Genomic DNA, 26,267 nt, shown 5'->3' on the forward strand with positions numbered 1-26,267 from the left:
TAAGGTGAACAATGTGTATTTATCCCTGATGAGCAGCCATGGCGACTGTGGCAAGGAAAAAATCCTGTAGATGTTATGAGGAAGAAGAAACCGTGAGAGGAACCTGTCTCAAAAGGGGAACCCATCCTTATTCTCATCCTCATATAAACACCTTATATTATTCCCTACTGCACCTTCTGTACATTAATCACCCTCATCCCTGTATATATGGACCTCATACCCTATTTATCTTACTGTTTTTTATTGTAAAATAGGCCACTTATGCACTTCTAGTCAGATGCAAACTGCATGTCATTGGCTCTGTACATGTACCTTGCACAATGACAAAGTTGAATTTAATCTCATTTATATAATAATTATATTTATTAATATATTTATACCATTTAGCACATATTTACGATTTAGTGTTCTATTTTTTTATAATAAATTCAGCACTATTTTACATGGAGTGTTTATTATTTTATTCTTTTTTAATTCATTTTAAAAACTATTGGTACAATCCAACCTAGCTGTCGGTATCAGTAAAATCCACCTCTAACCAACATTTTTGTAACATGCCACATAGAAACTCAAATACCTCTGGTGCGTTTCACACAAAATTTACTTAGGATTTAAGACAGAGTGGTTAAAAAGTAAAGGGGATTAGCCAGAGGAGAAAAGTAAGTTGTTTGAACTTATAAAGAAAGCTACTGTAATTCATATAGCCACTCTTTAATACTGTGTTAAGCAGAAAAGCATGGAATAATACACACATTTGATCAACTATGAGGTGAATGGGCTACTGTACTATAGCAGAAGATCACATGAGTTGCTCTCCTGTCAGATACAAATAGAAATCTGAGGCATCAATGGGAGCTTCAATTGAGCAAGAGCTTCTCTATTACATACTGTATATATTTACACTTCGGCTCATGTGCAGAACCCTGAAGAAAGCACTAATTCTTGCTTTCATTCAGAGAGCATAAGTTCCTTACCGAGGGCTCCTGACCACAGATGGATGTGGCACTGTTGAGGTTCAAACTCATGACCTATCAAAATCCCAACCATTAGGAGACTTGCAGGACTAAAGTATTTTATTGAATGATCACCGCACCCATGGGACGTTTCTTCATTAGTTACTGTTCTACATGAATTATCTGTGTGTTGGAACAAGTGCGTGCTCAAGAGTGTGTGTGAGATTAAACGCATCACTTGTTCTGTCGGTGTCATGTAAGCAGTCAGTGTGGTTAAACACACAAGGTCAAAAGGCCACAACCACAACATGAGAGTGTGGTATAGAATGAAGCTATTAAGCAGGACTGCGTGGCTCAACTGTTTCATCATCAAGCTGCATTTTCTGGAGCCAAGCACCCAGACTTATGGATGGCTGACTTTTAAAACTTTGGACACTCAAAATGTAAATGTACTTCCAAATTAGGCCCACATTTTGACCAGCTTTTGGTGCCAGAGTGGTGGCCCAAATGTAGTTAGAATTTTCATTCAATCAAATTTGTGTCACATTTTACCAAACTTTTGACCAGATGGCCTTCCATAGACACCACAGCCAGAACAGGAAGAACAATAATAAGAACAGGTAAAATAACAATAGAATATCCCTTAGTGCTCGGAAACTGGCTCATGTTTCTCTAATTAACCATCCTTCATGTTGTTTTTACAACAAATTCACAAAGCCAGACAAAATATCTAGGACATTCTTTTTTATTCTCTCTCTCTCTGAAAAAGTCTAACTGCTGTTATTCTTCTAGAAGAGGAAGAAAGGGGGTTTGGAACATGGGGAAAAAGGGAAGTAGGGTGTGTGTTTTTCGCAGTCTTCAAGTTCAAAAACAGTCTTGCTTATGTGAAGTTGGTAAAAAGTGAAGCATTAATATATTCATGAGGAAGTAGGATGAAGCCCTTCATCAATATACCACTCATACGCGTTCAACCTACACCCGCTAGACATATTAAAGATGACGCCATAGGGAGAAGAAATGTACATATACTCACACACACACACACACACACACACACACACACACACACACACACACACACACACACACACACACACAGAGGAAAAGGGCTTGGGTGAGGCTGAAGTAATTCGGTCAGAACTAAGAAAGTATAGAGTGGCTACAGGTAGTAGCATTAAGAGACAAGTAACATCCATACACACACACACACACACACACACACACACAAGTTAAATGCCGATTCTGGGGCAACTTTCATGATAGATTCATATTTCTGTTTGTTCACCTGTATTTTGTAGTCACCATCACAAGAGGGAAAAATAGGTTCAAGACAATCCAGGAGAGTTCTCTCTCTCTCTCTCTCTCTCTCTCTCTCTCTCTCTCTCTCTCTCTTTCTCTCACTCTCTAACACACACATACCTACGAGGTGGTATTAAAAAATCTCAAGACTAATGGTGCTAACTGGTGCTATTCTGAGCATGTGCGTTACCACGGCTGCGATTTCATCATGGACGGCAAGTTAGAATAAAGAGCAAACGTGAATTCTGCATGAAACCGGGCAAATGTGCCACAAAGACATTTGACGTAACACATGCTTGATAACGCACTGAGTCATTCGAGTCATTCGTTTTGAGTTGAAGACGACAAGAGATCAAGAAAGACCTTCGACGAGCTCAACCATCGAAAATGTCGAAACCATTTCTCCAACTTGAACTTTACTCCAGCTCAAAGGTCGCCATTTTGACATCGTTGCGGAAATCCAATGTGAATCGCAGAAGGTACCTGATACGCTTCGAAAAGAAGACTTCCAGGACACATTTGAGCAGTGACAGGAACGCTGGGAGCGCTGTATTGCTGTGCAAGGGGACTATTTTAAAGGTCATACTGTGTAAACATAGACAGAAAAGTATTTAGTAAATAGAGCTAGTCTTGAAGCTTGCTCTGGTTGGATAATGTATTGACATCATGTTATTTGATGGAAGTGCATGTGTAAGTGTGTGTGTATTTGAATGTGTGTCAGAGAAAAAGAGAAACAGAAAAACTAGGACTCAGATATTACCATACAGCTGTCTTTCTCTCACAGACACATACATCGAATCCAGTCAGTCAGAAATGTACAAACTAGTCTTTGACTACAGATTAGACTATACTTCTAAACCTTCAGGTTTACCTTTCACTGGACCTGTTTTTAGAACAAGAGCATATGTGGTGCACGAATCCAATAAGCCCAAAACTCATGGACCTTCTTCGGTCTCAGAGACAACTGAGACAATCTTAGAAGACAAACATCATGTGTACAACTTGAACTGTCATCTGTCTCACGCTGCGTGCTGATGAACATTTTCTCGCATACTCCCTCACACACACACACACACACACACACACACACACACACACACTGCAGCACTATCATTTACACACATGCGTGCCCAGCTGGCGATGTCACCCCTAAAAACACCCCTGCCTCCCCACCACCCACACAGTGTTACACCGATGTCCAATGCAGCACATCTGATGCCGCTCTTTGCGACCAAAAATAGATCACGGCAGCAGAACCTGCTCTTGCTTTTACTAAAAAAAAACAACCCCAAAGCTAAACAAAGGTCCATAAGTCATTTGAGTAAAGGGCCAGTGGGTGTTATTTATAGAGTATTTATTTATATATTGTTGAAATAGTTTAGGAAGGCAGAAGAAAACATTGAGTGTCATATTCATGCTTTACTGATCATACGCTAAATGGAAAAGTGTATTTGAACTTTTCCAGCCATATGCAGTTCTTCTGCAAAATGTTATCACCAGGTTGGAGATACATAACTGTATAGGATACTTTTGGATGCAGTAGCATTAAAATATTTCTCTTTGCTTGAACTACAAAAACCAAACCTGTACAAGTATGACAGTGCCCCTGTGCACAAAGCAAGCTCCATGAATATATGGTGTACATTAGTTGGAGTGGAAGATCTCCTGCAACAGAGCTCTGACCTTAACCCTGTTGCACACTACTGTATGGGATGAATTGGAATGCTGACTGCACCCCAGGCTTCATCAACAGATGTTGCTAACACCTACATGGCTGAAAGTGCACAAATCTCCATAAACACCAGAGATGGAAAACAACGAATTACATTTACTCGCGTTATGGTTTTTGCGCACTTCTACTTTTTAAAGTAGTTTTTAAAATCTGTAATTATACTTTTACTTAAGTATGTTTTGCTATAAGTAGTGTACCTAACTACATTTTAAATCATATCTGTGAGTAAAAACATGAATAAATAAATAATTTTACAAAAGTAAAAAAATAAATAAAATCAATCGCGCCCCGGAAAAATTACTGCAGTGAACAATTAAAGGCGGAGAACAAATACGCTACTCACAAAAAACGTTGAAGAAAAGAAATTTCTCTCAATATCATAAATGACATTACAGTATAACAGAAATTATTTTTTTGCTACAAAAGGGCATAACACACATTAGAAACAAGTCATAGACTGTATTTTGTTTTTAATTTGTAAAGCTGTTCCTCCAATCAAAAACAATTAATTGAGATTTTTATCCCCTTGTCCTTTTTGAACTACACTAGAACCCCCCACCACACCCCCACTGTTAAAGTAAAGTAACTCTTACTCTGAGTACATTTTACTTTGACTTGAGTAGATTTTTAGACTGATAACTTGTACTTAAGTAAAATTTCATTGAATAACAGTACTTTTACTTAAATAGAATATTTTTTTTCTCTTTCCACCTCTGATAATCACACCCCAGAATTTAGTATCTTCCAAGAAGAGTGGAGGTTATTATAAGAGCAAATGGGGACTAAATGTGGAATGCGATGTTCAAAAAGCATCATATGTTCCGCATACTTTTCTCCGTACAATGTACAATAAACATGGCGCAAGGTTTGTGGGTGTGTACATACAAACAGGTGTGTGTAAGATGGATGTGGACTCACCCATAGGCCACTCCAGCGACAGTACACTTCTTAAACTGCATCACATTGCAAGTTAGTGTTCCAGTTTTGTCGGAAAAGATATACTTCACCTAAAGGATGAGGAATGATCAAATCATAAGAAAAAGGTGGTAAATCTTTTACATGATCGCTATAATCATTTTGTGTGTGTGTGTGTGTGTGTGTGTGCGCTGTACCTGGCCTAGCTCTTCATTCAGGTTAGACGTTCGAGCCATGGCTGGAGTGTTGGTCACTTCATAGAGCATGTCAGTGTCCTAAAAATGAATCGTTTATGAAAATGAAGAACCCGTGAGGTCTTTTTGTAAAACAGATGCATACAATCCATATCTCTTTCTTACGGCATACTATGCGCTATGCAGTGAAATAATGTGTGCCACATACCCGAGTATGTAATGCATAATTTTTGCAGGGGAGTAAAATCACAAATAATAACAGTACAATACAAGTTCCATGAATAGTCCTTCCTCCTAATTTGCATTCATCAACCTCTACTGGCTCCACCCCCTTTCGCTGCGTACCGCAAGTGTCCAACCTCCTACACTTTATTTTATGATTCTCACTAAATCCAGTAGAGACTAATAACACACTAGATTTCACTAAGGCCAGTGTTCCGGCACTAAAACTATGTGAAGTGCATCATCTGAGACAGTTCCAGCGTTCTGGGAAATTCTAAAAACAAACACAGACGCTGCTCTGTGTGCCACAGCCCAAATCCAATTTTGTCAACTGTAAATAGGTTATTTTGATAACGTTCCACTTTTAGTTTTCCTCTGACTTTTTTTTTTCTTGAACCAGTCCAGGTGAGAAGCGTGCGGATCAGAAGAAGGAAATTTAACATGAAGCGCTGGTGACGCAGCCACTCGGTAAAAACAATAAACTTTCCGTCCCTTAGTATTGCTTTGTGTCTGATTTTTTTGCATTGCCTTCTGACTTTTGACTTGTAAATGTTTACATGACTACGGGATGTCCCAGTTTTTATAAAAGCAATATTATTAAAAAGAGCACGACATTTATCAAGCATAACATTATGAGCACCTGCCTAGTATTGTGTTGGTCCCATTTTTGCTGCCAAAACAGTCCTGACCCATCGAGCATTAACAACATTATCTTCTTCAGCAATTTCAGCTACAGGAGCTTGTGTGTTGGATCGAACCACACGGTACAGCCTTTATGTATGCCTTTATGCCCAAGTGCATTACTGAGCCTTGGCTGCCCATGACACTGTCTCCGGTTCACCACTGTTCCTTCCTTGGACCACTTTTGATAGATGCTGACCACTGCAGACTGGGAACATCCCACAAGAGATGAAGATGCACTGACCCAGTCGTCTAGCCTTCACAATGTTACCAGTTCACTAAATGTTACCAGGTCACTAAGCCTGATTAGATTTCCCTAATTACAGACCCGAGATTACAGAGCTATCTATTGCGTCATTGAGCTCTGGACATCATGCGTGATCGGATTGTGAGTAAGTCTTGGTGCATAAGCTCACACAGGAAGTTCCAGCTTCATAACAAACTCTAAATAAACGTGTCAATGCAAATCATTGATAAATAGGTTTCCTACACATTTTTACTTTTAAAAGTCCATACTTTTGCAGATTCAATATGCAAACTTCCCTAAAGATTTTTAGGACCATATTTAACATTTAACAATCAATTCCAACTATACTGTGTGTTACGGTAAAATCTCTGATGTATGGCAAAGTCAGAATTTCTAAAGTTTTCTGTGTGTTTAGTTTTCGTTTGAAAACCCATATATTTCTCTCCGTTTTGGCCTTCAGTCCACACTGAGATAGTGTTTTCAGTCAACGAAAGTAAATATATGTGAAAATGCCATTTGCAGTGTGGATCTGACGTAGCTCGTGTGCAGTACAGGAATAGAAGCGTTTTCAGATGGTTCAGTGTTAATGAGCAACTTTTCAATTTAAAACAACAATTGAAAACCATGGATGAAGTGAAATGACACTCAGGGCTTCATTCTCACCCAGTTGATGAAGTAGGCCTGGATAAACTTGATCACCTCCAACGTCACCAGCAGACTAATGGGAATCAGGTTGTTGAAGAGGATGATGAAGGTAAGGAAGTTTAGACCAAAGTTCGCTGCACCTCCATCTGATGCAGTCCGGAGTGAAAAAAACAAGGAAAGGAAAAATAGTACAGAGAGGAAAGAGGGGGTAGTACAAAGAGAATTGAGTCAGTTCAAATAAACAGGAAATGTGTGTTGAAGGGAATAGAAAAAAAAAAAATCAACAATGCCAGAAGCTCACCCCCATCTAATGGGCATCGTTTCCACAACGTTACGCACGTACTACAGAACGTTGTCCAAACGCTGTGCCATTAGCTGAGATTAGCCCCTTTATTTCACCCTCCACACCTCTCCCATCAGCCTCGAATCATGAGACTCCCAACCGTTTAATTAGCAACCCCAATCACTCAGTTTGCTGAGCTTCTGAACAAAGTTGGTGACGTCCTAGCAGCCGTCTTTGGGGAAAAAGAAAAAGAAAAAACAAGAGCACGACTCCAAGCAATGAGTTCCACACAAAGCACTGGGGTGACAGGACCGAGACTTCTCCCATCTCAAATCCCAACCGTGAACAGAAAAGGTGACAAATAAAAAAGAAGCCACATTGACACATGGCACGTCACGGCTCACGCGTGAACTAACCGTGAGTTTAATAAGCATTACCTGTCCTGTATATGACCCAATCCTGCTCTATCAGAGCAGATAGGAGAGGGAGTCCTTACCCAAGGGCACAAAAATAATAATAATAAGCACACATTTAGAATGGACAGTAAGCAAGAGGTGGCCAATGAGGACAGATTACTGTTATGGAGGCTGAACATGAACACAGCAGAGGAGAGAGAGAGAGAGAGAGAGAGAGAGAGAGAGAGAGAGAGAGAGATGACTGCTAGAGGGTGGAAGGCAACATGGCCAGTTCGGATGATTTGATACAAAGGAGAGGGACTCGGCCCAAAGCACACTCCCTTGGGAAGGAGGGTTGGCGGAAGGGGAGGAGAAAGGGGTGTGTTAAAAATAAATAAATACAAATAAATTAAAAAAAAGAGAGAGAGTGGTGACATTTGTAATTGATTTGTATTCTCAACACACCAGGGTTGAATCATAAATAAAGAGATAAGAAATATTACTTCCATTGAACAGAAGTACATAATTAGCAATACTTAGTCAAGATAAAAGATTCACTAGAATAAAAGATAAACTATAACGTGGAAATATTATGATCCTTTTAGGTTTTTAGTTCACTGCAAAATATGCACCATTCACAGACTCTAATCTACTATTCACGATTCAAACACACGACATGCTCTGAGTACTGAACATGCAGCTGAAAGCTCTGCATCAATGCGCTACGAGGTTACGGTTATTGGATTAAGGCAGGGGTTGGCGGTCCTCCACGACGAGGAGTAGCCGAGGCTTCAGATGCAGCAGGGGAGTTCCAGTTGTGACCAAAGGGTTGCAGTAAGAAGTTAAAGAGTGCACTGGCAGCCTGTTCAGCAATTTAGAGGACACCCATCAGCATTTACAGACAAAACAAAACCCCAACAAGACATTATTTTTAAACTCAAAGTATGGGGGTGGGGTTGGTGTCACTGTAGGTGGTGTGACTGCATAAGAAATTCAGAGCTCTCCCAGGCCCTAGTGCATAAAGTATTAACAGATCTCATAGAAGATGACCTAGGACAAACAAGGGCGAAGCTGATGGCTGAGAATCACAGGGGGGCAAATGTCAAATGAATAATTTATAATGAATAATAGCTACACTGCTGCTGTCTGAGCGAAAAGCTCGATGGGAAGCGTAGGGAGAAAATCTACACCTTCACTATTTTGCTATGGCTATGGGAATTATTCTCAAAGCAAAAAGAGAAAGTGTTCTCTACTATCCTTTCTGTTCACTATTTCCTGCAGCAAGTTCACAATTCAAGCCCATTACCATGCTGTTTTTAATGACACAAGGAAAACTGACTGTGGTGAAATTAAATGGCTCGATCAAATGCATCAATGTCACCGCTCTCTCTTTTTTTTTTTTCCCCCTGTGTTTGATACAAAACAAAACCTAGCATTCGACTGAGTCTCACTCCTTTTAAAGAATACAATCAATCTCTTGATGGAAGCCTGAATTATGACCTTTTCCATTCCCTTTAACAGTACGCTTTATGATCTGTGATGACCGCATCCTAAATCCGGCCTGTTGAGCTAACTTCATAAAGCAATGCTGCATAATCCGAACGAAAGACTCCGACTGCAGGGAACGGCGGAGGTCATAAAACAAGCTGGGCTCGAACTGGACATAAGCAACCTTTTTATACACAGGCTGAGGAAAATAAAGTGTGATGGTCTAGGTGACATGTTAATCGATTTGCAAGAACCGTGGTCATAGAGTACAGACTGCAATGATTTAGCCCATTGTGCTCAAAAATTCTTAATATCCTAATATCTATCAGTCTTTTAAATTTGGAGCATTCCATTTTAAACATGACTGCAAAAGGGGACAAGAAGAAGAAGAAGAAAAAGGAAGAAGGAAGAGGAAGAAAGAAGAACTAAAAATGTAAGAAGCTGTAAGAAGGAAGACGAAGAAAGGAAAAGAAAGAAATAAGACTGAAGAACAATAAATAAACAGTAAGTTAAAAAAAAAATCGATATACATAAGAAGAATGAAGGAAGAAGGAAGTAAAGGCAGCAGCAAGGTATGAAAGAGGGTGAGGCATTTAGAAAAGGTCACTGTTTGTCCCTTAGGCATTTCTACTTCGCAGGAAATCCTGCATCATGACTACTAAAGGTCCTGTGACTGTTGGCTCACACATCTATATTAAAGAAAGTCAGAACATGCAAAGCCACCTGCAAAAAGCTGTCGGAGATGCATTATGAGAAAAAAAAAGAAAGTTCCTGACAAATAAACTGTGACATGCCCATAAAACTAATATTTTACTTTAATAATTTTCTAATCTAATGTGTTTAACAGTTTATGTAACAAAGTAAAATAAATGAATGTGTTAAAAGATGTCTACAGCCTTGTACATAGTAAATTCTCCTTTTAAAGTAAATTATATAGTCGTCGTCATCTTTTGGCTGCTCCCGTTATGGGTCGCCACAACGGATAATCAGTCTCCATACTACTCTGTCCTCTACATCTGCTTTTTTTAAACCATCTATCTGCATGTTTTCCCTCACCACATCCATAAACCTCCCTCTTGACCCTTTCTCTTTTCCTTCTTCCTGGTGGCTCCGTCCTCAGCATTCTTCTGCACATGTCAAACCATCTCAATGTTTTCAAAACATCCTACATGCACTGTCCCTCTAATAAACTCGTTTCTAATCCTGTCCATCCTCGTCACTCCTAACAAAAACCTCAACATCTTCAGCTCTGCTACCTCCAGCTCCACCTCCTGTCTTTTACTCAATGCCACTGTCTCTAATCCATACAACACAGGTCTCACCACAGTCCTATAAACTTTCCCTTTAATTCTTGCAGATACCCTATCACTCCTGCTATCACTCTTCTCCACCCACTCCACCCTGCCTGCACTCTTTTCTTCACTTCTCTAACACACTCTCCATTACTTTGCCCTGTTGACCCCAAATGCTTAAACTCATCCACCTTCACCACCACTTCTCCCTGCAACCGCAGCACTCCTCCCGCTCATTCACACACGGACTGTCTTACTCCTACTGACTTTCATTTCTCTTCTACAGTGTGTACCTCCACCTCTCCAGACTCTTGTCAACCTGCTCCCTACTCTCGCAACATATCACAAGATCATCCACAAAAATCACTGAGACTACTGTCTGACCTTGTCTGTCAACCTATCCATCACCACTGCAAACAGGAAAGGGCTCAGAGCCGATCCTTGATGCAAACCCACTTCCACCTTAATCCTGTCATTCCTACTGCACAGAGGAAGTGAGAGCAGCGATTAGGAGGATGAAAAGTGGAAAGTCTGTAGGATCAGAAGACATACCGGTAGAAGCGTGGAGATGTTTAGGAGAGATGGTAGTGGAGTTTTTGACCAGATTGTGGAGACTGAGGAATGGAGAATGTGTGTGCTAGTACTGGTTTTTAAGAATAAGGGAGATGTGCGGACCTGCAGCAACTACAGGAGAATTAAGTTGATCAGTCACACCTCAAAGTTATGAGAAAGAGTAGTGGAAGCCAGGCTGAGAGAACAGGTGACCATCTGTGAGAAGCAGTATGGTTAGGAATTACTATTCCTATCTATTTCCTGCTTCACCATCTCCACACCATCCAACCTTCTCTCTCTCTCATTTTCCTCCTTCATCAGCTGCTCAAAATACTCCCTCCACCCTCTCAACACACTCTTCTCACTAGACAACACAATTCCATCTCCATCCTTTATTGCTCTAATTTGCAGCACATCCTTCCCAGCTCAGTCCCTCTGCCTGGCCAATCGCTACAAATCCTTTTCTCCTTCCTTAGTGTCCAACTTCTCATACAAGTAAATTATATAGAAATATAGTAAATTTCCTCACAATATAATCAGGAATTTAGAGAGTTTGTTCAAATCATGTATATACTAATACATATAGCCTAATATGAGTCGGAACAGCACCAAATAAAAAAAAGTGAACAGAGATAATCCACGATGTTGACAAAAAGATACCGATAACGCAGATGTGTTGTTTTAATGTAAACCTTGACGAGGTGTCTCACTTTAAAATACTACTTTAAATGCAATCTCAGCTTTATTTTTAGTTCAGATATGTGCAGGAAGGTATGTCATTTCCAGAATATATTGTCAGAGTTTCCCACAAGGCTTTTCCCAGGCCTCCATAAATACTGTATATCCGATTGAACAATTAAGGAATGCAGGAACGAAATCTTGTGCCTCATTTATTACTAAAAGAACGAACAGGTGCTTTAGGCCAGGTTCTCGCAAAGAGGTTAACGTGTCACCGGGAATGGAGGTGGAAGGGAAAAACATGTCTGAGATCAGGCACTAGGAAAGACTATACAGTCACATATCTGGAGGGGATAAACCTATCACTGGATCGCTGGCGTGTGTGCCGTCCTCTGCAATCGCCCTCACAAAGTAGGGCAAGCGCATAACGGCCTGGGTTTGCTCAGCAAAGCCTGAGCCTCAGCTAGAGATTAGTAAGGAGGGCTGATTCACGCATGGCCAGGGCTTTTAAATGGTTGTTACCTGGAGCTGTTAAAGAAAAAAATGACAACAACACAGAAAAAAACAAAAACAAACCAAAACAGAATGTTAGAAAAGGAAACAGAGAATAAAATAAAATAAAATAAAAAATATTCAGCAGCGTTGTGATACTCAACCATTTGCACATCCCATATTAACAGTTTTATTTAACAGGGAAATACAAACGTTTTCCCATCTTTCTTTCTTTTTTTTTTCTTAACAGACAAATATTCACTTGCGTAGCAATGCATATTTGTTTATACACAGCAAAACTTAAAGAAATGCTGACATTAATGCAAGTAAATAAAAAAATTATAATACAACAAATGAGTGAGCAGACAGAGACAAGAGGACGGGACAGCATGAAAAGGTGAGCAGGACGCTTACAGTTGAGGTCCATGTACCAGGCCTCATTGCCGTACTGGTACTTCCAGATGCTTTGTCCGATTGAGCAAACCAGAGAAATGGCCAACAAGCAGCCAAACAGCACCAGGATCTGAAAGTTGGTGATGCGCTCGACATTCGACAGCTTCAGAGGTGGACGTGTGGAATTCTGGAAGTAGAACAGGATAAATAATTAGCTTTGACATAAAACTATGTTCGAGGTGGTATCAAAACATTTTTTTGGATAAAAGTTTTAGAAAAACACTCCAACAGATGACAGCACAGTCACAGGGAGCACCGACCTTTAGAAGTCATTGTGTCAAAATCGCCCTGTGTACATCGGGAGCTGTGCAACTGGTGCTATTCTCACCATGTGTTACCACGTCTGCTATTCTGATCACGTGCACACCCAGTCACTGAGCTCTCCTGACACGTGAATTTCTCACTTCCGCACCCACCCTACTCACAAGATCTGTCTTCTGCAGACTTCGCCTTCTTTTTAAAGATGAAGATCCATCTCCAGCGTTTATGGAAAGCATTGTGTTTATATATTTTGAGTGATTTGCTGGGATGGATATGTTCTGAGCCTCAGAGGAGGTCACTGGGAAAGGTGGTAACAATAGTAAGTAAACTGTTAGGCATAAAGTTATAGTATACACTGATCAGGCATAACATTATGACCACCTGCATAATGTTGTGTTGGTCCCCTTTTGCTGACAAACCAGTTTTGACCCATCGAGCATTAACTTTTTCAGCAATTTGAGCTACAACAGATCTACAACAGGTCTGTTGGATTGAACCACACGGGCCAGCCTTCGCTCCCCGTGTGCATCAGTGAGCCTCGGCCGGCCATGACCCTGTTACTGGTTCACCACTGTTCCTTCCTTGGATCACTTTTGATAGATACTGAGCACTGCAGAGTGGGAACAGCCCACAAGAACTACAGTTTCGCAATTTTCCGCTCGTCAAACTCGTTCAAATCCTTACGCTTGCCCATTTTTCCTGCTTCAAACACATCAACTTTGAGGAAAGATTTTCTTGCTACCTAATATATCCCACCCCTAACAGGTGTCATGATGAAGAGATAATCAGGTTTGTTTACTTCATCGGTCATAATGTTATGATGTCATAATGTTATGCCTGATCAGTGTATATAAAGAAAGAGTGTTGAGTTAGGCTAAGATCATGAATGATCGTGAATGATAAGAGGCATTACTCTTTGGAATTGTTACCATGACGATCCTAGATGTTCAAAAACATTTTATTTTATTTCCCAAGCAATCACATTTTTTTTTTAATCCTTTTTCCTCTATTTGGAACTGATGGTCAGTTAGACTGGTTATTTAAAATACAATTTAAGAGCATTCAAATATATATATTTTTTCTTTTTTTTCTTTTTTTTTTTTTAAACACATGCCAACTGGGAATTGTTAAATGTACTGAACTGATATGAACTCAGTAAAATCACATTTTCTCCTTATTCTGACACCATATATACTCTGACAATTGAATATCATGAGTGTGTGTACCGCCGTTACCAATAAAGTTATGTATATTTCTATTACAAATAATGATCCTGAAGTCATACACAAAGGTGTTTCCAATCCCTTCAATTCATCCTCATCCTCAGACCCACAAATTATTTATATTGTTAATATGAAATGCAGTGTACGTTGTTTTTCAAAAACATTATTTTAAGGCCTCTGAGGCTTCCACCATTCAGTGTGGATTAATAAAGCAGACACACTCCATGCACATGCAGTACACAGCAGTGTTTAACTCCCATCATACATCAGCATCTGCAGCCATCAGCCTCATCCTCCTCTGCAACAGACTAACGCTGTGCCATTTCAGAGCACTCTTTAGGTGTTCAAAAGCTCCTTTAGGTAATCCTTTCTGGAGAAAATCGCTTATCGGAAAGACTCACCTGCATGAGCTTTGTGTCATGGCCCGTGTAGACCACTATGCCGTGCACCCACTGCGTGTTTCTGAGCTGTGCTCCTCTTAGAAGGATCTGATCCGGACCCAGTGGCACTGTGCTGGATTAAGAAACACACTGTCACACTGAGTTCAAGTAACACTTCGGCAGGAAGACAGGAAGTCACGCAATGGTGGGATGAGGGGGAGGGGCTTGGTTGGTTTTGGGGGGCACATGCTTGATTCAGGTAATTGGACACTACAGGGAAGTTTACCACAAAAAAAGTAAACAGGGATATTATATAAAAGTATAAGTAATGTCTATGGAAAAAAAAAAAGATACCTATAACTATACACACAATACTTCACACTAGGGATGTGCATCTCTATATCTGAGGCCGATGCGATTCGTATCTCAATACATAGCCAACGATATGATACATTAAAAGATACATATAAAGCAGCTACTGGTGCGTTGCGATAAGATTCACTCTCATTATGATGCAGTGTGATCCGATTTCAATTTGATTACGACATAATGTGATTCAATGCAATGGAAAAAATTATGCTATGCAATTCAATATGGTACAGATAGTCCGCTTTAATTTCATTGGTTCAGACAGACAGCAAATCTTAAATATACTTAAGTGCCTTCTGACTTCCAATGCATGGCCCTTTGACAAACAGGCCTTTGTAGTGCAAAAGAAAAAAAAAAGAAAAATTAATTAAACCAGTTTTTTTCCTGTTTTGTCTCCATGAATACGCAGTTCTACCTCTGCCATGTTAATCTGTATTCTATATGACTCTCGGTGATGTGTCATATTCATGTAGCAGCAGTGGTGCTGAAAGAATGCGCTTGAGAAACATTTAAGCGAGGAGAAATGGATCTACATATGCAATAATGGTCACGTTCTAAATAATAAAAGTATAGAACATCTACTAATAATTACATATAAATAAAGTTTTTTACCGATGCAAATATGTTAAAAACGATGCATCGTGATATAAATGCCAACTTGTATCCGATGCACTTTTAAATTGATGCATCATATCATTGACTTATATGGCGATGCACCAATGCAAACTGGTGAATCTTACCTACTATTCACTGCTAAACAATAATAAATGAATGTTAAAATAAAATGAAATAAACAGCTTTATTAAGTTAGTAAACCCATTTTTTGTGCTGTGATCACCTTCAGGCACTCATCCCAAACACAGTGTCTGTAAATGTCTTGAGGACATTTCCATCATTAATATTTCAGCTGCTTCTCTAATAATTCTAACCGCGTTCGATCAATATTTCAGAGGGCCCTTATATGCTACATGATTCTTTTTTCCCTCACCTGACACCTTTCTAAATCCCATGCCGTGTCCCTCTCACCTGTGTCCATCCTGCCGAATGTTGCCTACAAACTCATACAGGTGTCTGTTGGGGCTCTCGCACTCCATGCGACCGGACAGACGCATCAGGCTGTCGATGTCCTTTATCTCAGAAGTGACCTGAAGGCCCTAGAAACAATTAAACAAAAAAGTGATACAGCACCATGATACGCTCTACAGTAGATAGGTGCATGAGCACAATGCGAAAGGTCGAAGCTGAGGAGAGTGCAATCATGCAGCGTTCAATATTGGAGCTGTCCAGGTGCTGGTTATTTTTTTAAATGTCTATATGCTGCTCATTTAATTATCCAATCATAAAAGCACACAAATGTAAGGATCAGGAGCTTCAGTTAATGTACACATTTGGCAGATGCCACTATCTACACTAATTACACCTGAGCAGTTGAGGGTTAGGGACTTGCTCAAGGGCCCAGCAAAGGCAGCTTAGTTGGTGGTGCTGGGATTTGAACTTATAACCTTCTGGTCCAAAGTTCAGTGCCTTAACCAATGAGCCACATTACACAAAATCATAGTGATTTGGTTGTTCATGCCAAGAGGGCTTATTTAGTTTTTTTAGAAACTGCCAATATCACACAGAATGCACTATAGATTTCACACAAGTGTATACAAGGTGCAAACAAACACCAAAAAACATTAAAAAAAAAGATTAAATAGAACCAAGATCAGACAAGAATTTGAGGAAATGCTTCATGCTGAGGCTACAGGGAGGCTACCGAAACTCAAACCACTTTGATCAGCAAAGGATCTCAGAAGGCAAACCCATGAAAGCTATGAAATTGGAGAATTGCTATGGTATGAGTAGTAGTGGAGAGAAATAAAGTAGTTTTGCAGTACAATTTTTTATGTGGACCTCAAAAGTCTATTTATTTTGGGAAACTTACTCTAATACATTAAGTGAAATAGTTTTTTCAGTCCACAATAATGCTGAAAAACACATGCCATTCCTCTCTATTTATAAATGGTGTTGATGAGAACCTGCTGTGAGAGCACAAGAGTAACCCCACGTTTCTGGCAAGAGGTGTGTATGGTGGCTTAAAGATTTTTCTTAAGATTGAGAAAATCAAATAACACTGACAGTTTTGTTTTTTTCTTAAATGGCAACCATTTCTTTCAATTTGCCTTTAAGTTCTGGCAGACCAGGTTTTTCTTGTATTTTACTTTCGTTTGCTGTAAAACTTGACAGTGTGTATATGTTATATTTATAACTGACATGGGCAAGGACCAGGTTTTTTTTTGTTTTTACCTTGTTCCTTTGTTATGTAAACAAAAATAGGATTTGTTTGGTAATTGTGAATAGAATATGGACTAACGAGATTTGCAAATCATTGCATTCTGTTTTTATTTACATTTTAAAGTGTCCCAACTCTTTTGGAATTTGGGTTGCATAATATTTCGGGATAATTTGCCCTGAGCAATATTTCTTTTTATCACAGCATCATATCTACATATATAATTTTGACAGCTGTAATATTTAAAGACAAATGTTTAATTGTGGCATTTGTCAGATCTAATCCAGAGCAATTTACATGTTTCTGAGCAGTTGCTCAAAAGCCAAGAATGCGGGAGCTTGGTAATCCAGGAATTTGAACTCACAACGTTTCAATCTTAAGCTCCTACTGACATTTATAAAAAGCAACACTCACTTGTCTGATTTTGAGATTGGTTTCTCCATCCAGGTTTGAGGTTTCTATATAACACATTCCTTGAGGTTCACTGAAATGTAGAAATGATCATTACAAAAGACAATGTACATTGCAGAAATGTTTATGACTATAAGACTGTAGACTGTTTATGTCTACAAGAAAATAGTTAAATATTAAGTTATAATGTTTGACACTTAGGTCACAGTGCACTGATGAAACAGCGAAATGCAAGATTCCCAAGCAAAGACGTCACGAGTACAAAATAAACATGCTTTTAAACCCTCAAAAAACATTTTTGCAGCTACTAACAAAACAGTAACTTCTAACACCCATTCGCTTCTACATACAGTATACTGTCAAACGTTTGTGGACACCTTCACATTAGATTTGTATGTGCTTTTTGAACATTCCTTTCCAAATTAAGTGCCAATTTGCTGTTTAACCTCTACTCTTCTGAAAAGAGGGTTCACTACATTTGGGAATGTGACTGTAGAGATTTGACTGTAGAGAGCCACAAGGCTGTTAGTAAAGTCAGGTAATGTAGGTGAGGTGAAGAGGCCTGGGGTACAGCTAGTGTTCCAATTTCTCCCAAAGGGTTTTCAATAGAGTTAAAGTCAGAGCTTTATAGAATTCCACTCAAGATCTTGAGCTCCACCCTATGTAAACCAAAGCTTCACAGAGCTTGTTTGTGCAGAGGCACTGAGACACCGCCCAAAGGCATCCTATACAATTGTGTGCCTCCAACTTTGTGGTAAGAGATTAAAGAATTTTGGCTGGATGAGTTGGTGTCCCAAAACTTTTGCTCATATAATGTATCTGCAAAGCTCTCAAAAACAAATCGACATCTTTGATCAAGAAGTCTTGCACTGAGTTGTTGTCGAGATTAGTTTCACGATCATGCAAGACAAGGAGAATGCAGCACAGTGGCATGGCACACAGATGGAACATCAACACTGAGTGCAAAAGCGTAACACCAAAAAAAATATTTTCTTCTAAAAATCTTATATTAAAAATATTACATTTATATACTGTATACATTTTAAACATTCAAAGAACGATAACCTCTAAGCTCATGTATTTTGCTTTTAAACAATATTATTTAACTTGATCTTTCACCTGTGTAATGAAAGTGTCCCAACAGTCTCTCCTCTAACTACATGCATCACTGGTGGCTGATAAATACCTGCTGTAAACCTGATGAGCTCCTAATTTATATTTTTGTATTCTATTCACCACTTCAAAATCGCAGATACGCTGCAGGTCGAGCTAGACATTGTTTATTCAGTGACGTGACAGCATGCAGACATGCCCTGACTCGGTGTACACGCTGTTTTAACAGACTGCATTTTTCCCCTCAAGGCATTTCACTAAAGCATGCTGCACATTTAACGAATGTAAAAGCACACTGCAATTAGGGATGCGTCCATACTAATCAGGTTGAAGTCGGATCTCGTTCTTATTCAATCGCACTTGGAATAAAAATGGCATTAAAAATATCAATAGCCATCAAGAAAGAGATAAAGATTCATTAAACTAATCGATGGCAAGCAGAAACCGATCTACATACAGAGGAGCTTTTAGAGCTGTCTTAATGTACTAGTAACCTAAAACAATGGTATTTAAATCCAGCATTAATCAGTTTATTGCAAGAAAAATATGGCAGTGACTACTGCTGCGAATGCCTAATGGGCAGGAAAGGTCTACTGATAAATCTCACCTCTAACCCAGTGTTGTACCTAAGAGTCATGGCTGAGTGAAGCAATGAAAAACAGAAACATACTTTTACAGTTGCATGTTTCTGATGTGACCATTATGAAATTCTCTGAGAAATTATTACTAAGCAGGTCACTCATTTTGGTAAAATCAGTGTGTATGGAAGGGGAAAAAAAAAAAAGTAGTGATCCAACAAAATAATACTGTTTAGGGATGGTAAGATTCACCAATTCGCAAGTTGGCATTTGTATCACGATGCGAATATGTTTTACATATTCGCATTATTTGATTTATTTGTATATAAATATGAGTAGCTGCGCTATACTTTTATTTAGAAAGTGACCAATACTTTATATATAGTTTGATTTCTCCTCGCTAAACTGTTTCTCAAAGCGCGTTCTCTCCCAACGCTACGGAGACGAGGCATGTTCTGAGAGTCACCTAGTTTGTAGATGAACATGGAAAAGCTGCATCTTCCTGGAGACAGAACAGGAAAATTGTAATCTGACCCGAACCTAAACTAGTTATCGCATCAGTGTTACTAAAATTAGCTTGGGCAGCCAGGGCGGATGAGCACGGAAAGCACAAGGCCGAAAAAATAAAAACAAAAAAAAAAAATGCAAAAGTCAAACCAGCAGCATCCCTCCACCTGAGCACTTCCGAAACATCCCCTCCCAACACTCCTCTCCTTCCCCTTCCCTGCAGCCCCCATGCAGCCCGTCGCTTTTCCTGACCTGGATGACAGAATGATGAGGTCTGCCGGAAGGTGATCTCCGTTGGAGGCTCGCACTACCTCCCCAACCGCCACCTTAAATTACCCAGCAGTACCAGCAGTGAGGGGGTGAGGAAGGGGGCGAGGGGGAAGTAGGGTGGTATTATGGAAATGAGGGGGGAGGGGGGGTTGCACATACCCAAGCGAGGAAAAAGAGAAAGACAGAAACAGACACAGGTTTTTTAATTTGTACAGTGGAAGGAAACACAAACATCCAGCTCCGAGTTTCGTTCTCAAAAGCCATCTGAGAAATGCCAAACTAATAAATAACATGCACGATGTGTACTGGGGGGACAGCCATTATATACTGTAGCTAGTGAATAATAAATCAGCGACGTTGCGGAAATCCGCCCCGAACGAGGACTCTTTCTAGATTTAGAGCAGGTTGACAAATGGATTTTGAGAAGGAAAAAAGAGAAAACTGCAAACACAGACATGTCCTGAGAGTGTTACTTGGTGGCAGAGCACCCTGTGAAGGAAGTGCGGGGCTGAGCGGTGTGGTCGGGACGTGTTCTCGTCTCCCCGACTGACCGCAGACTGAGCTTCAGAACCTAGATTTATTATTATACAAATCTGGGTGTTAGTGTTTGGACTTTGCCGCACTTCCTTTAGCAGGGTGTATGACGGGGGGTTATAAATGGCCAGCGTCTCTGCTTATATCAGCAGTAATGTGCACGTGTCTACCTGGAGGACAGCAGTATAGTGTCTGCAGGGACGTAATCTTTGCCATTTACTTTAACTATATCTCCCACCACTACCTGCAAAAAACACACTCGTTAGAGATACACAGGGTTACGCAGAAGCGCCAGGTGCCTGATAGGGAGGGTTAAGAAATCAAAGGGTGTCTGCGGTACCTGCCCCTGGCCCTCCTCACCATCTATCACTCTCCATCTCCCTCTCTCACCTGTCTATCTATCTCTATCTTTCACTTTTACCCCCCCATCTATCTGTCTCACCCCTCTATCTCTCTCTGTGTCTCTCTCTGTGTCTCTCTCTATCTCACCTATTTGTCTCACCCACCCCCTCTCCCTTATCTGTCTATCTGTCTCATCAACTCTATCTCTCTCTGTCTCTCTCACCTATCTTTATCACCCCTATCACCTCTTTCACAGTCTAACCCCCACCTCTCTCACCTATCTGTCTCACAGCCCTCCCTCTCTTTGTGTGTCTCTTTCTCACCTATCTATCTCATCCCCTCTCAACCCCTCTCTCTAACCTGCCTATCTGTCTCACCTCTCTCTCTAACCTGCCTATCTGTCTCACCCCCACCTGCCTATCTGTCTCACACCCCCGCACTTAACTATCTGCCTCACCCCCCATCTCTCCCATTTCTTAATATAAATGCCACATTAAAGGCAACAGAGAGAAAGATAAATAGAGACTGTGAGAAAATCACAGTGTGTATCAATGGAGTGGCCTGACACTCCACAGAAGCCAAGCATTTTTCAAGAGGCGTAGGAAGAAACAGATTTCTTTGTCAGAGTACACATTTCTAATCATCTCCAATAACACAGCTGGAAGGAAAAAAATGTAAATGATAAAAAATAGCTACACTCTAGCAGGTTATGAATCAAACAGACAGCTAGTTTCATACGCCCGCTGTGAGACGCAAAAAAGGCCAGCGGTCATCTTTCACAATTCAGCGGGGTTTAACCTGAAAAAGTATCTAACAGAGAAGCATGTTTTTGTTTTTAAGCCAATCTCTTTCTACAACATATGTGAAGTTCGACACGGTTCCCTATATTAAGGGAAGAGAAAAAAAAAACGGGAAAACCTGTTAAGCTTTTATATTGTGCTTCTAACAAACATACACAATTATTAACAACACATCACATTTTATATCATAGTCAATTCTCAATTCTGACTAATTTAACAGCATTGGTTCATTTTCTAGAGCAGCAGTTCTGACAGTAAAGCCTTGTAAAAGCATAGATTTTTGGAGCTGGCTTTGTGTGGCTTTTTGCATCTCCTAGTTCATGTGACGGGAAAATTTGACTATACTACATCCAAAAACACCCGATACATAACTTTTTGGAGAAAAACTAGTGATGCGTCGATTTAAAAAGTGTGCATCAGATACAAGTTGGCATTTGTATCGTGATGCATCATATTTGCATCTGGGAAAAAAAAAAGATTTATTTATATATAAGATATGTGCTTTCTTATTTAGAAAGTGACTAAACTGTTTCACTCAGCACCACTGCTACTACGTGCATATAACTCATCACAACACTACGGAGACCGAGGCGTGTCCTGAGAGGACAGAAGGCACTTAAGGAAATGTATGATTTGCTGTCTGCCTGAACTAAAGGAATAAAAGAGAACTATCTGTACCATATTGAATTGCATAGCATCATATTTTTTCCATTGCATCATATTTCATTAAATCGCATTGTGTTGAATCAAATCAAAACCGGGTCACACTGCATTTTAACGGGGCGAATCGTATCCATGTACAAGTAGTTTTTTGTCCATGAAGTGCATCATTTATGCTCTGGCTAGAACTAAATGAGGTCAGAGCTGCTGTTATAGGAAATGATTCAGACGGCGGAGCTCACCAGAACTGTGGTGACTGTAAACTGATAACGTATGAAGGGTCATTATTGTAGAGAATATAAAATGGTAAGTGCGGCAACAAGGGGATTAACACGCTTCAGAACAGCGTTATTGAAAAATAATGTCGTACCTCCTATAATAGCATGCTGGGTCATATTCATTCCTTAGATATTGTATAATACAAATTCAAAATGACATTGGATACACATTGGAACTCAGTCATAACAAACAACCCCGGATTATTGGCCCAGGAGAAATACCGGTCTAAAAAGACGACTGTATAGATTTAAAATAATATGTATGCATATATATATATAATATCAGCTATATATATATATATATATATATATATATATATATATATATATATATATATATATATAGCTGATATTATATATATCTCCTCAGGGGCAGATCTTGGAAAATTATTTATGGGGTGGCAGGAGAATTATGAGGGGTGGCAATACTGAAGGGAGATTCCTTGCATGGTTCTTGTGGATTGAACTGGGGCACACATTTTTATATATCGATCTGGTAAAATGTAATCAAGACTGAAGTGTGATTGACTAGCCAAACCTGCTATCTGGATTAAAAAGACAAATTAAACTACATGGTAGGGGATATTTAACTTCTGCTTCTTGAGTGCTATGCTTACCTTCGCAAAGGCTTCGATTCGAAGAGCCGAGTAGAATCATTTGTTTGTGATCAGTGATCAGGCTGGTTGCATTGAATGTGTTTTATTCACTAAAATTTTGCAGTTTCTAAGAGTCATACGCTTTAATAGTAAGATGAGATTTCTTGCCATTATTATTGGGGTTTATGGTTTTCGATGTAATCACATTGTAGGGCCACTGGTGTAAATCGGATCAAAGAAACTGATTTAATTTATGTCATATACATTGGGTGGAATTGGGGGTGGGTTTTTTTTTTCTCAGGGTGGCAGTTGCCATCTATGACCGACCGGTTAGATCTGCCCCTGTATGCCCTTATGTATTTCACTTAGGATTTTATTTTTGGTGCAGAAACATCAAACCTATGATCCATACTGAATGCTACTAAACTATATAAGCAGTAGGTTTAAAAATATTGGACATGTAAAGATGAACAGTTAACTTTCAAGCGAACGCTGCTGACAATACCTCTTCAGATAAAAAGTGTCAGCTAAAACTATTAATAACGCCGTTTGTGTCTTTTTTAAAAAATGGATTATTCCTAGCGCTGTGTTCAACATTCCAATTATAGTTCCCTTTGATGAACACTAAACCCGATGAGATATCGCAGTCTCCATAGTAACTGCATGCACATGGTGGCCTCATTAGAGTTTTGTGACCTGTGTGAGGACGAAGAAACAAAAAACACAGACAGAGAAAAAAAGAAAATCCTTCCGCGTCATATTACACTCGCTCTTTCTCTCTGGATTTCTAGGAACGCCTGTGCTTATTTATTGAGCGATACCAGATGCAGTACCTTCTCCCAGTGAACAATCTCCCAGGCGCCATTCCTCAGCACTAAGAATAAAATACAAATAGAGAGAGAGATAGAGAGATAGAGAGAAAGAGAACAACAAATTAGCTGAATAAAATCCTATGAGACCATGAAATGAAAGACGTGAAGAAGTTAATATGTTCACAATCTTACCTTGCGTCTCTTTCTTGTTCACGACGCTGTCTGCTTTGTGACGTTTCTGTACGTGTGAAAAGGAAAAGAAAAGTTGAAACAGGCTGTGTTGATACGCTTCAATGAGGTGTTTAGTTTTTCTTTTTTTTTCCGATAAAAAGGTTGGAGAGAGGATCAGATGAGATGCCGATTAATATTTCTGTGCTTATTTTGGCTTTGGGATCATGTGTGGTCTCTAAACTACCACGATCGTAAATTTTGTGGAAAACTGCCATGCATTTGGGTGTCTTCAGCTTTGCTCCCTTTTTTTTCCCATCCATTAAAAAAGTACTTATGTGGCAAAGAATGTATACTTATTCCATGTTCATTATTTCAGGTACCAACTCTGAAGATGTGTAGAACAAGTGGCTAATCTTCACCCTTTAACTTACACATGACTTACAGAACAAATCTAAATTATTCTGGCAGATAAGGGCTCCTTTGTGGGATTCACTAAAACAAGCAAGACCCTAGCCCTGACTTATGTTCTTTTTTATCATTTTTTCTTTTCCATGTTTTGACTTGCCCATTTGCCTTTCCATGGTCATGCTCTCATATTAACAATACACTGCTGTTACAATGTTATTAATGTGTTTAAATGCACACAATGTGACAGGCAATGAAATACTTTTCCTGTGACAAACTGAATTAAAACTAATTTTATTGAAATAAAAAAGTTTTAAAAAAGAATTGGAAAATGAATAGATATAATAAAACTGAAAAAATAAATTCTGAATGTAACACAGAACAAAAAACTAATTTTAATGTAAAAAGTTTTTGCATAAAACTGCAACTTCAAAAAAAAAAAATATATATATATATATATATATATATATATATATATATATATATATATATATATATATATATATATATATATATATATAATAAAAAAGAAGAATTTTTAAACAATTTGGGGCATAAAAAATTTTTCATTCATGAAACTTGAAATAAAAATTACATTTCACATGCATAACCATACGCAATACACAGTACAGTGAATTGCCTTTCAGAGAAAAAAATGGAATTAGAATATAATTAGAATAGATACAATAATAATTGAAGAGTTAAATAAAATAATTAAAATGAAAAATTTAAATAGAACTTACACCAAATATAGCTACAGAATTGACATGCGTAAGCAGTATTTATATACACCAGAAGGTGGAAATAGTGGGACCGAGTCAGAATATTCCTGCAGCTGTGTGCAGGACCTGCAGAATATGCGATTTACGCATGTGTGCAAAAAAAAAACAAAAAAACACGGACTGAGATAGCGACTGTTGTGCACCTCGTTTATTCGGTGTGTGATAAAATAATGTACCTAGTTACTGTATTTAATCCTGGTCCCAGTGTTCAGTAATGCTGAGACAAAATACTACACATTTCTAAATTTTTCTTTTTAAAAAATGGATGATTTGAGGAGCAGCTGAACGCACGCGATGAAGCCGAGTATATTTCACACAGCACCGAGCCATTTGGAGCGTCTCTGGATAAGAGTGAAACTGCAGCGATGAGGATGGAGGGGCAAATCTGCTCCCACTCTTTTTACTTTGAGAGCTTTCTAATTACCACAGGTTGCCATGGGAGCATCGCTTTCATCCTCTCTCTCACGCTCTTGCTCTCTCATTCCCTTTCTTCTCTTCTCTCCCTTATATTCTGGGCTGCATGGAATCGGAGACCCCCTGCCTGCCTGCCGGCTGCTGCAGAGTTTAAAGTGTTTATTTGGAATCGCCTGGCTTCTCCACTCGATGCGCAAGAAAAAGTCAAAATTTAGACCCTCCCCCTCGCCCCCTGCTTTTCACTGCTCATTCATCTTCTTTCAGACATGACTGCAGTGCTGAAAACATTCTCTTCCTCCTACCTCTCTCTCTCTCTCTCGCTCTCTCTCTCTTTCTCTAAACATGTCTGGCTCTGTCTGACTGTGTGGTCCCTCTGTGTAAAACTCGCATCTCTCTCTTTTCAACAAAGTCTGCCAGTGTGTGTGTGTGTGTGTGTGTGTGTGTGTGTGTGTGTGTGTGTGTGTGTGTATCTCGTTCTTTTCAAGGGTGTCAGTCTCTGTAACTGTCCATCTCCATCTTCTGTCTCTCTCTGTCTTACTGTCTTTGTCTCTCTTTGTCTATATTT

At 39.4% G+C, this 26,267-nt stretch overlaps 1 protein-coding gene across 9 annotated transcripts in view; it reads right to left on the minus strand.

Moving 5' to 3' along the window:
* Positions 1 to 26,267, minus strand: part of atp8a1 (ATPase phospholipid transporting 8A1) — a 141,130-nt gene that overhangs the window by 73,875 nt on the left and 40,988 nt on the right. For 5 of the 9 annotated variants that reach the window (XR_006925778.1, XM_046848730.1, XM_046848726.1 and 2 more), the window contains exons 5-15: positions 24,123 to 24,168; positions 23,952 to 23,992; positions 19,891 to 19,964; positions 17,444 to 17,513; positions 15,781 to 15,908; positions 14,407 to 14,518; positions 12,483 to 12,648; positions 12,099 to 12,104; positions 6,907 to 7,034; positions 5,097 to 5,174; positions 4,903 to 4,991 (exon numbers count right to left, since the gene is read on the minus strand). Coding sequence is in view for 8 of the 9 variants with exons in the window: in XM_046848730.1 (XP_046704686.1) it covers positions 4,903 to 4,991; positions 5,097 to 5,174; positions 6,907 to 7,034; positions 12,099 to 12,104; positions 12,483 to 12,648; positions 14,407 to 14,518; positions 15,781 to 15,908; positions 17,444 to 17,513; positions 19,891 to 19,964; positions 23,952 to 23,992; positions 24,123 to 24,168 (938 nt within the window). In the remaining variant the exon portion in view is untranslated. Of the gene's footprint in view, positions 1 to 4,902; positions 4,992 to 5,096; positions 5,175 to 6,906; positions 7,035 to 12,098; positions 12,105 to 12,482; positions 12,649 to 14,406; positions 14,519 to 15,780; positions 15,909 to 17,443; positions 17,514 to 19,890; positions 19,965 to 20,612; positions 20,687 to 23,951; positions 23,993 to 24,122; positions 24,169 to 26,267 lie in introns of all 9 variants that reach the window. The other 4 variants (XM_046848731.1, XM_046848729.1, XM_046848727.1 and 1 more) reach the window with 3 other exon arrangements.

This window comes from Silurus meridionalis, chromosome 5, assembly GCF_014805685.1.
Source record: "Silurus meridionalis isolate SWU-2019-XX chromosome 5, ASM1480568v1, whole genome shotgun sequence".
Classification (NCBI taxonomy): domain Eukaryota; kingdom Metazoa; phylum Chordata; class Actinopteri; order Siluriformes; family Siluridae; genus Silurus; species Silurus meridionalis.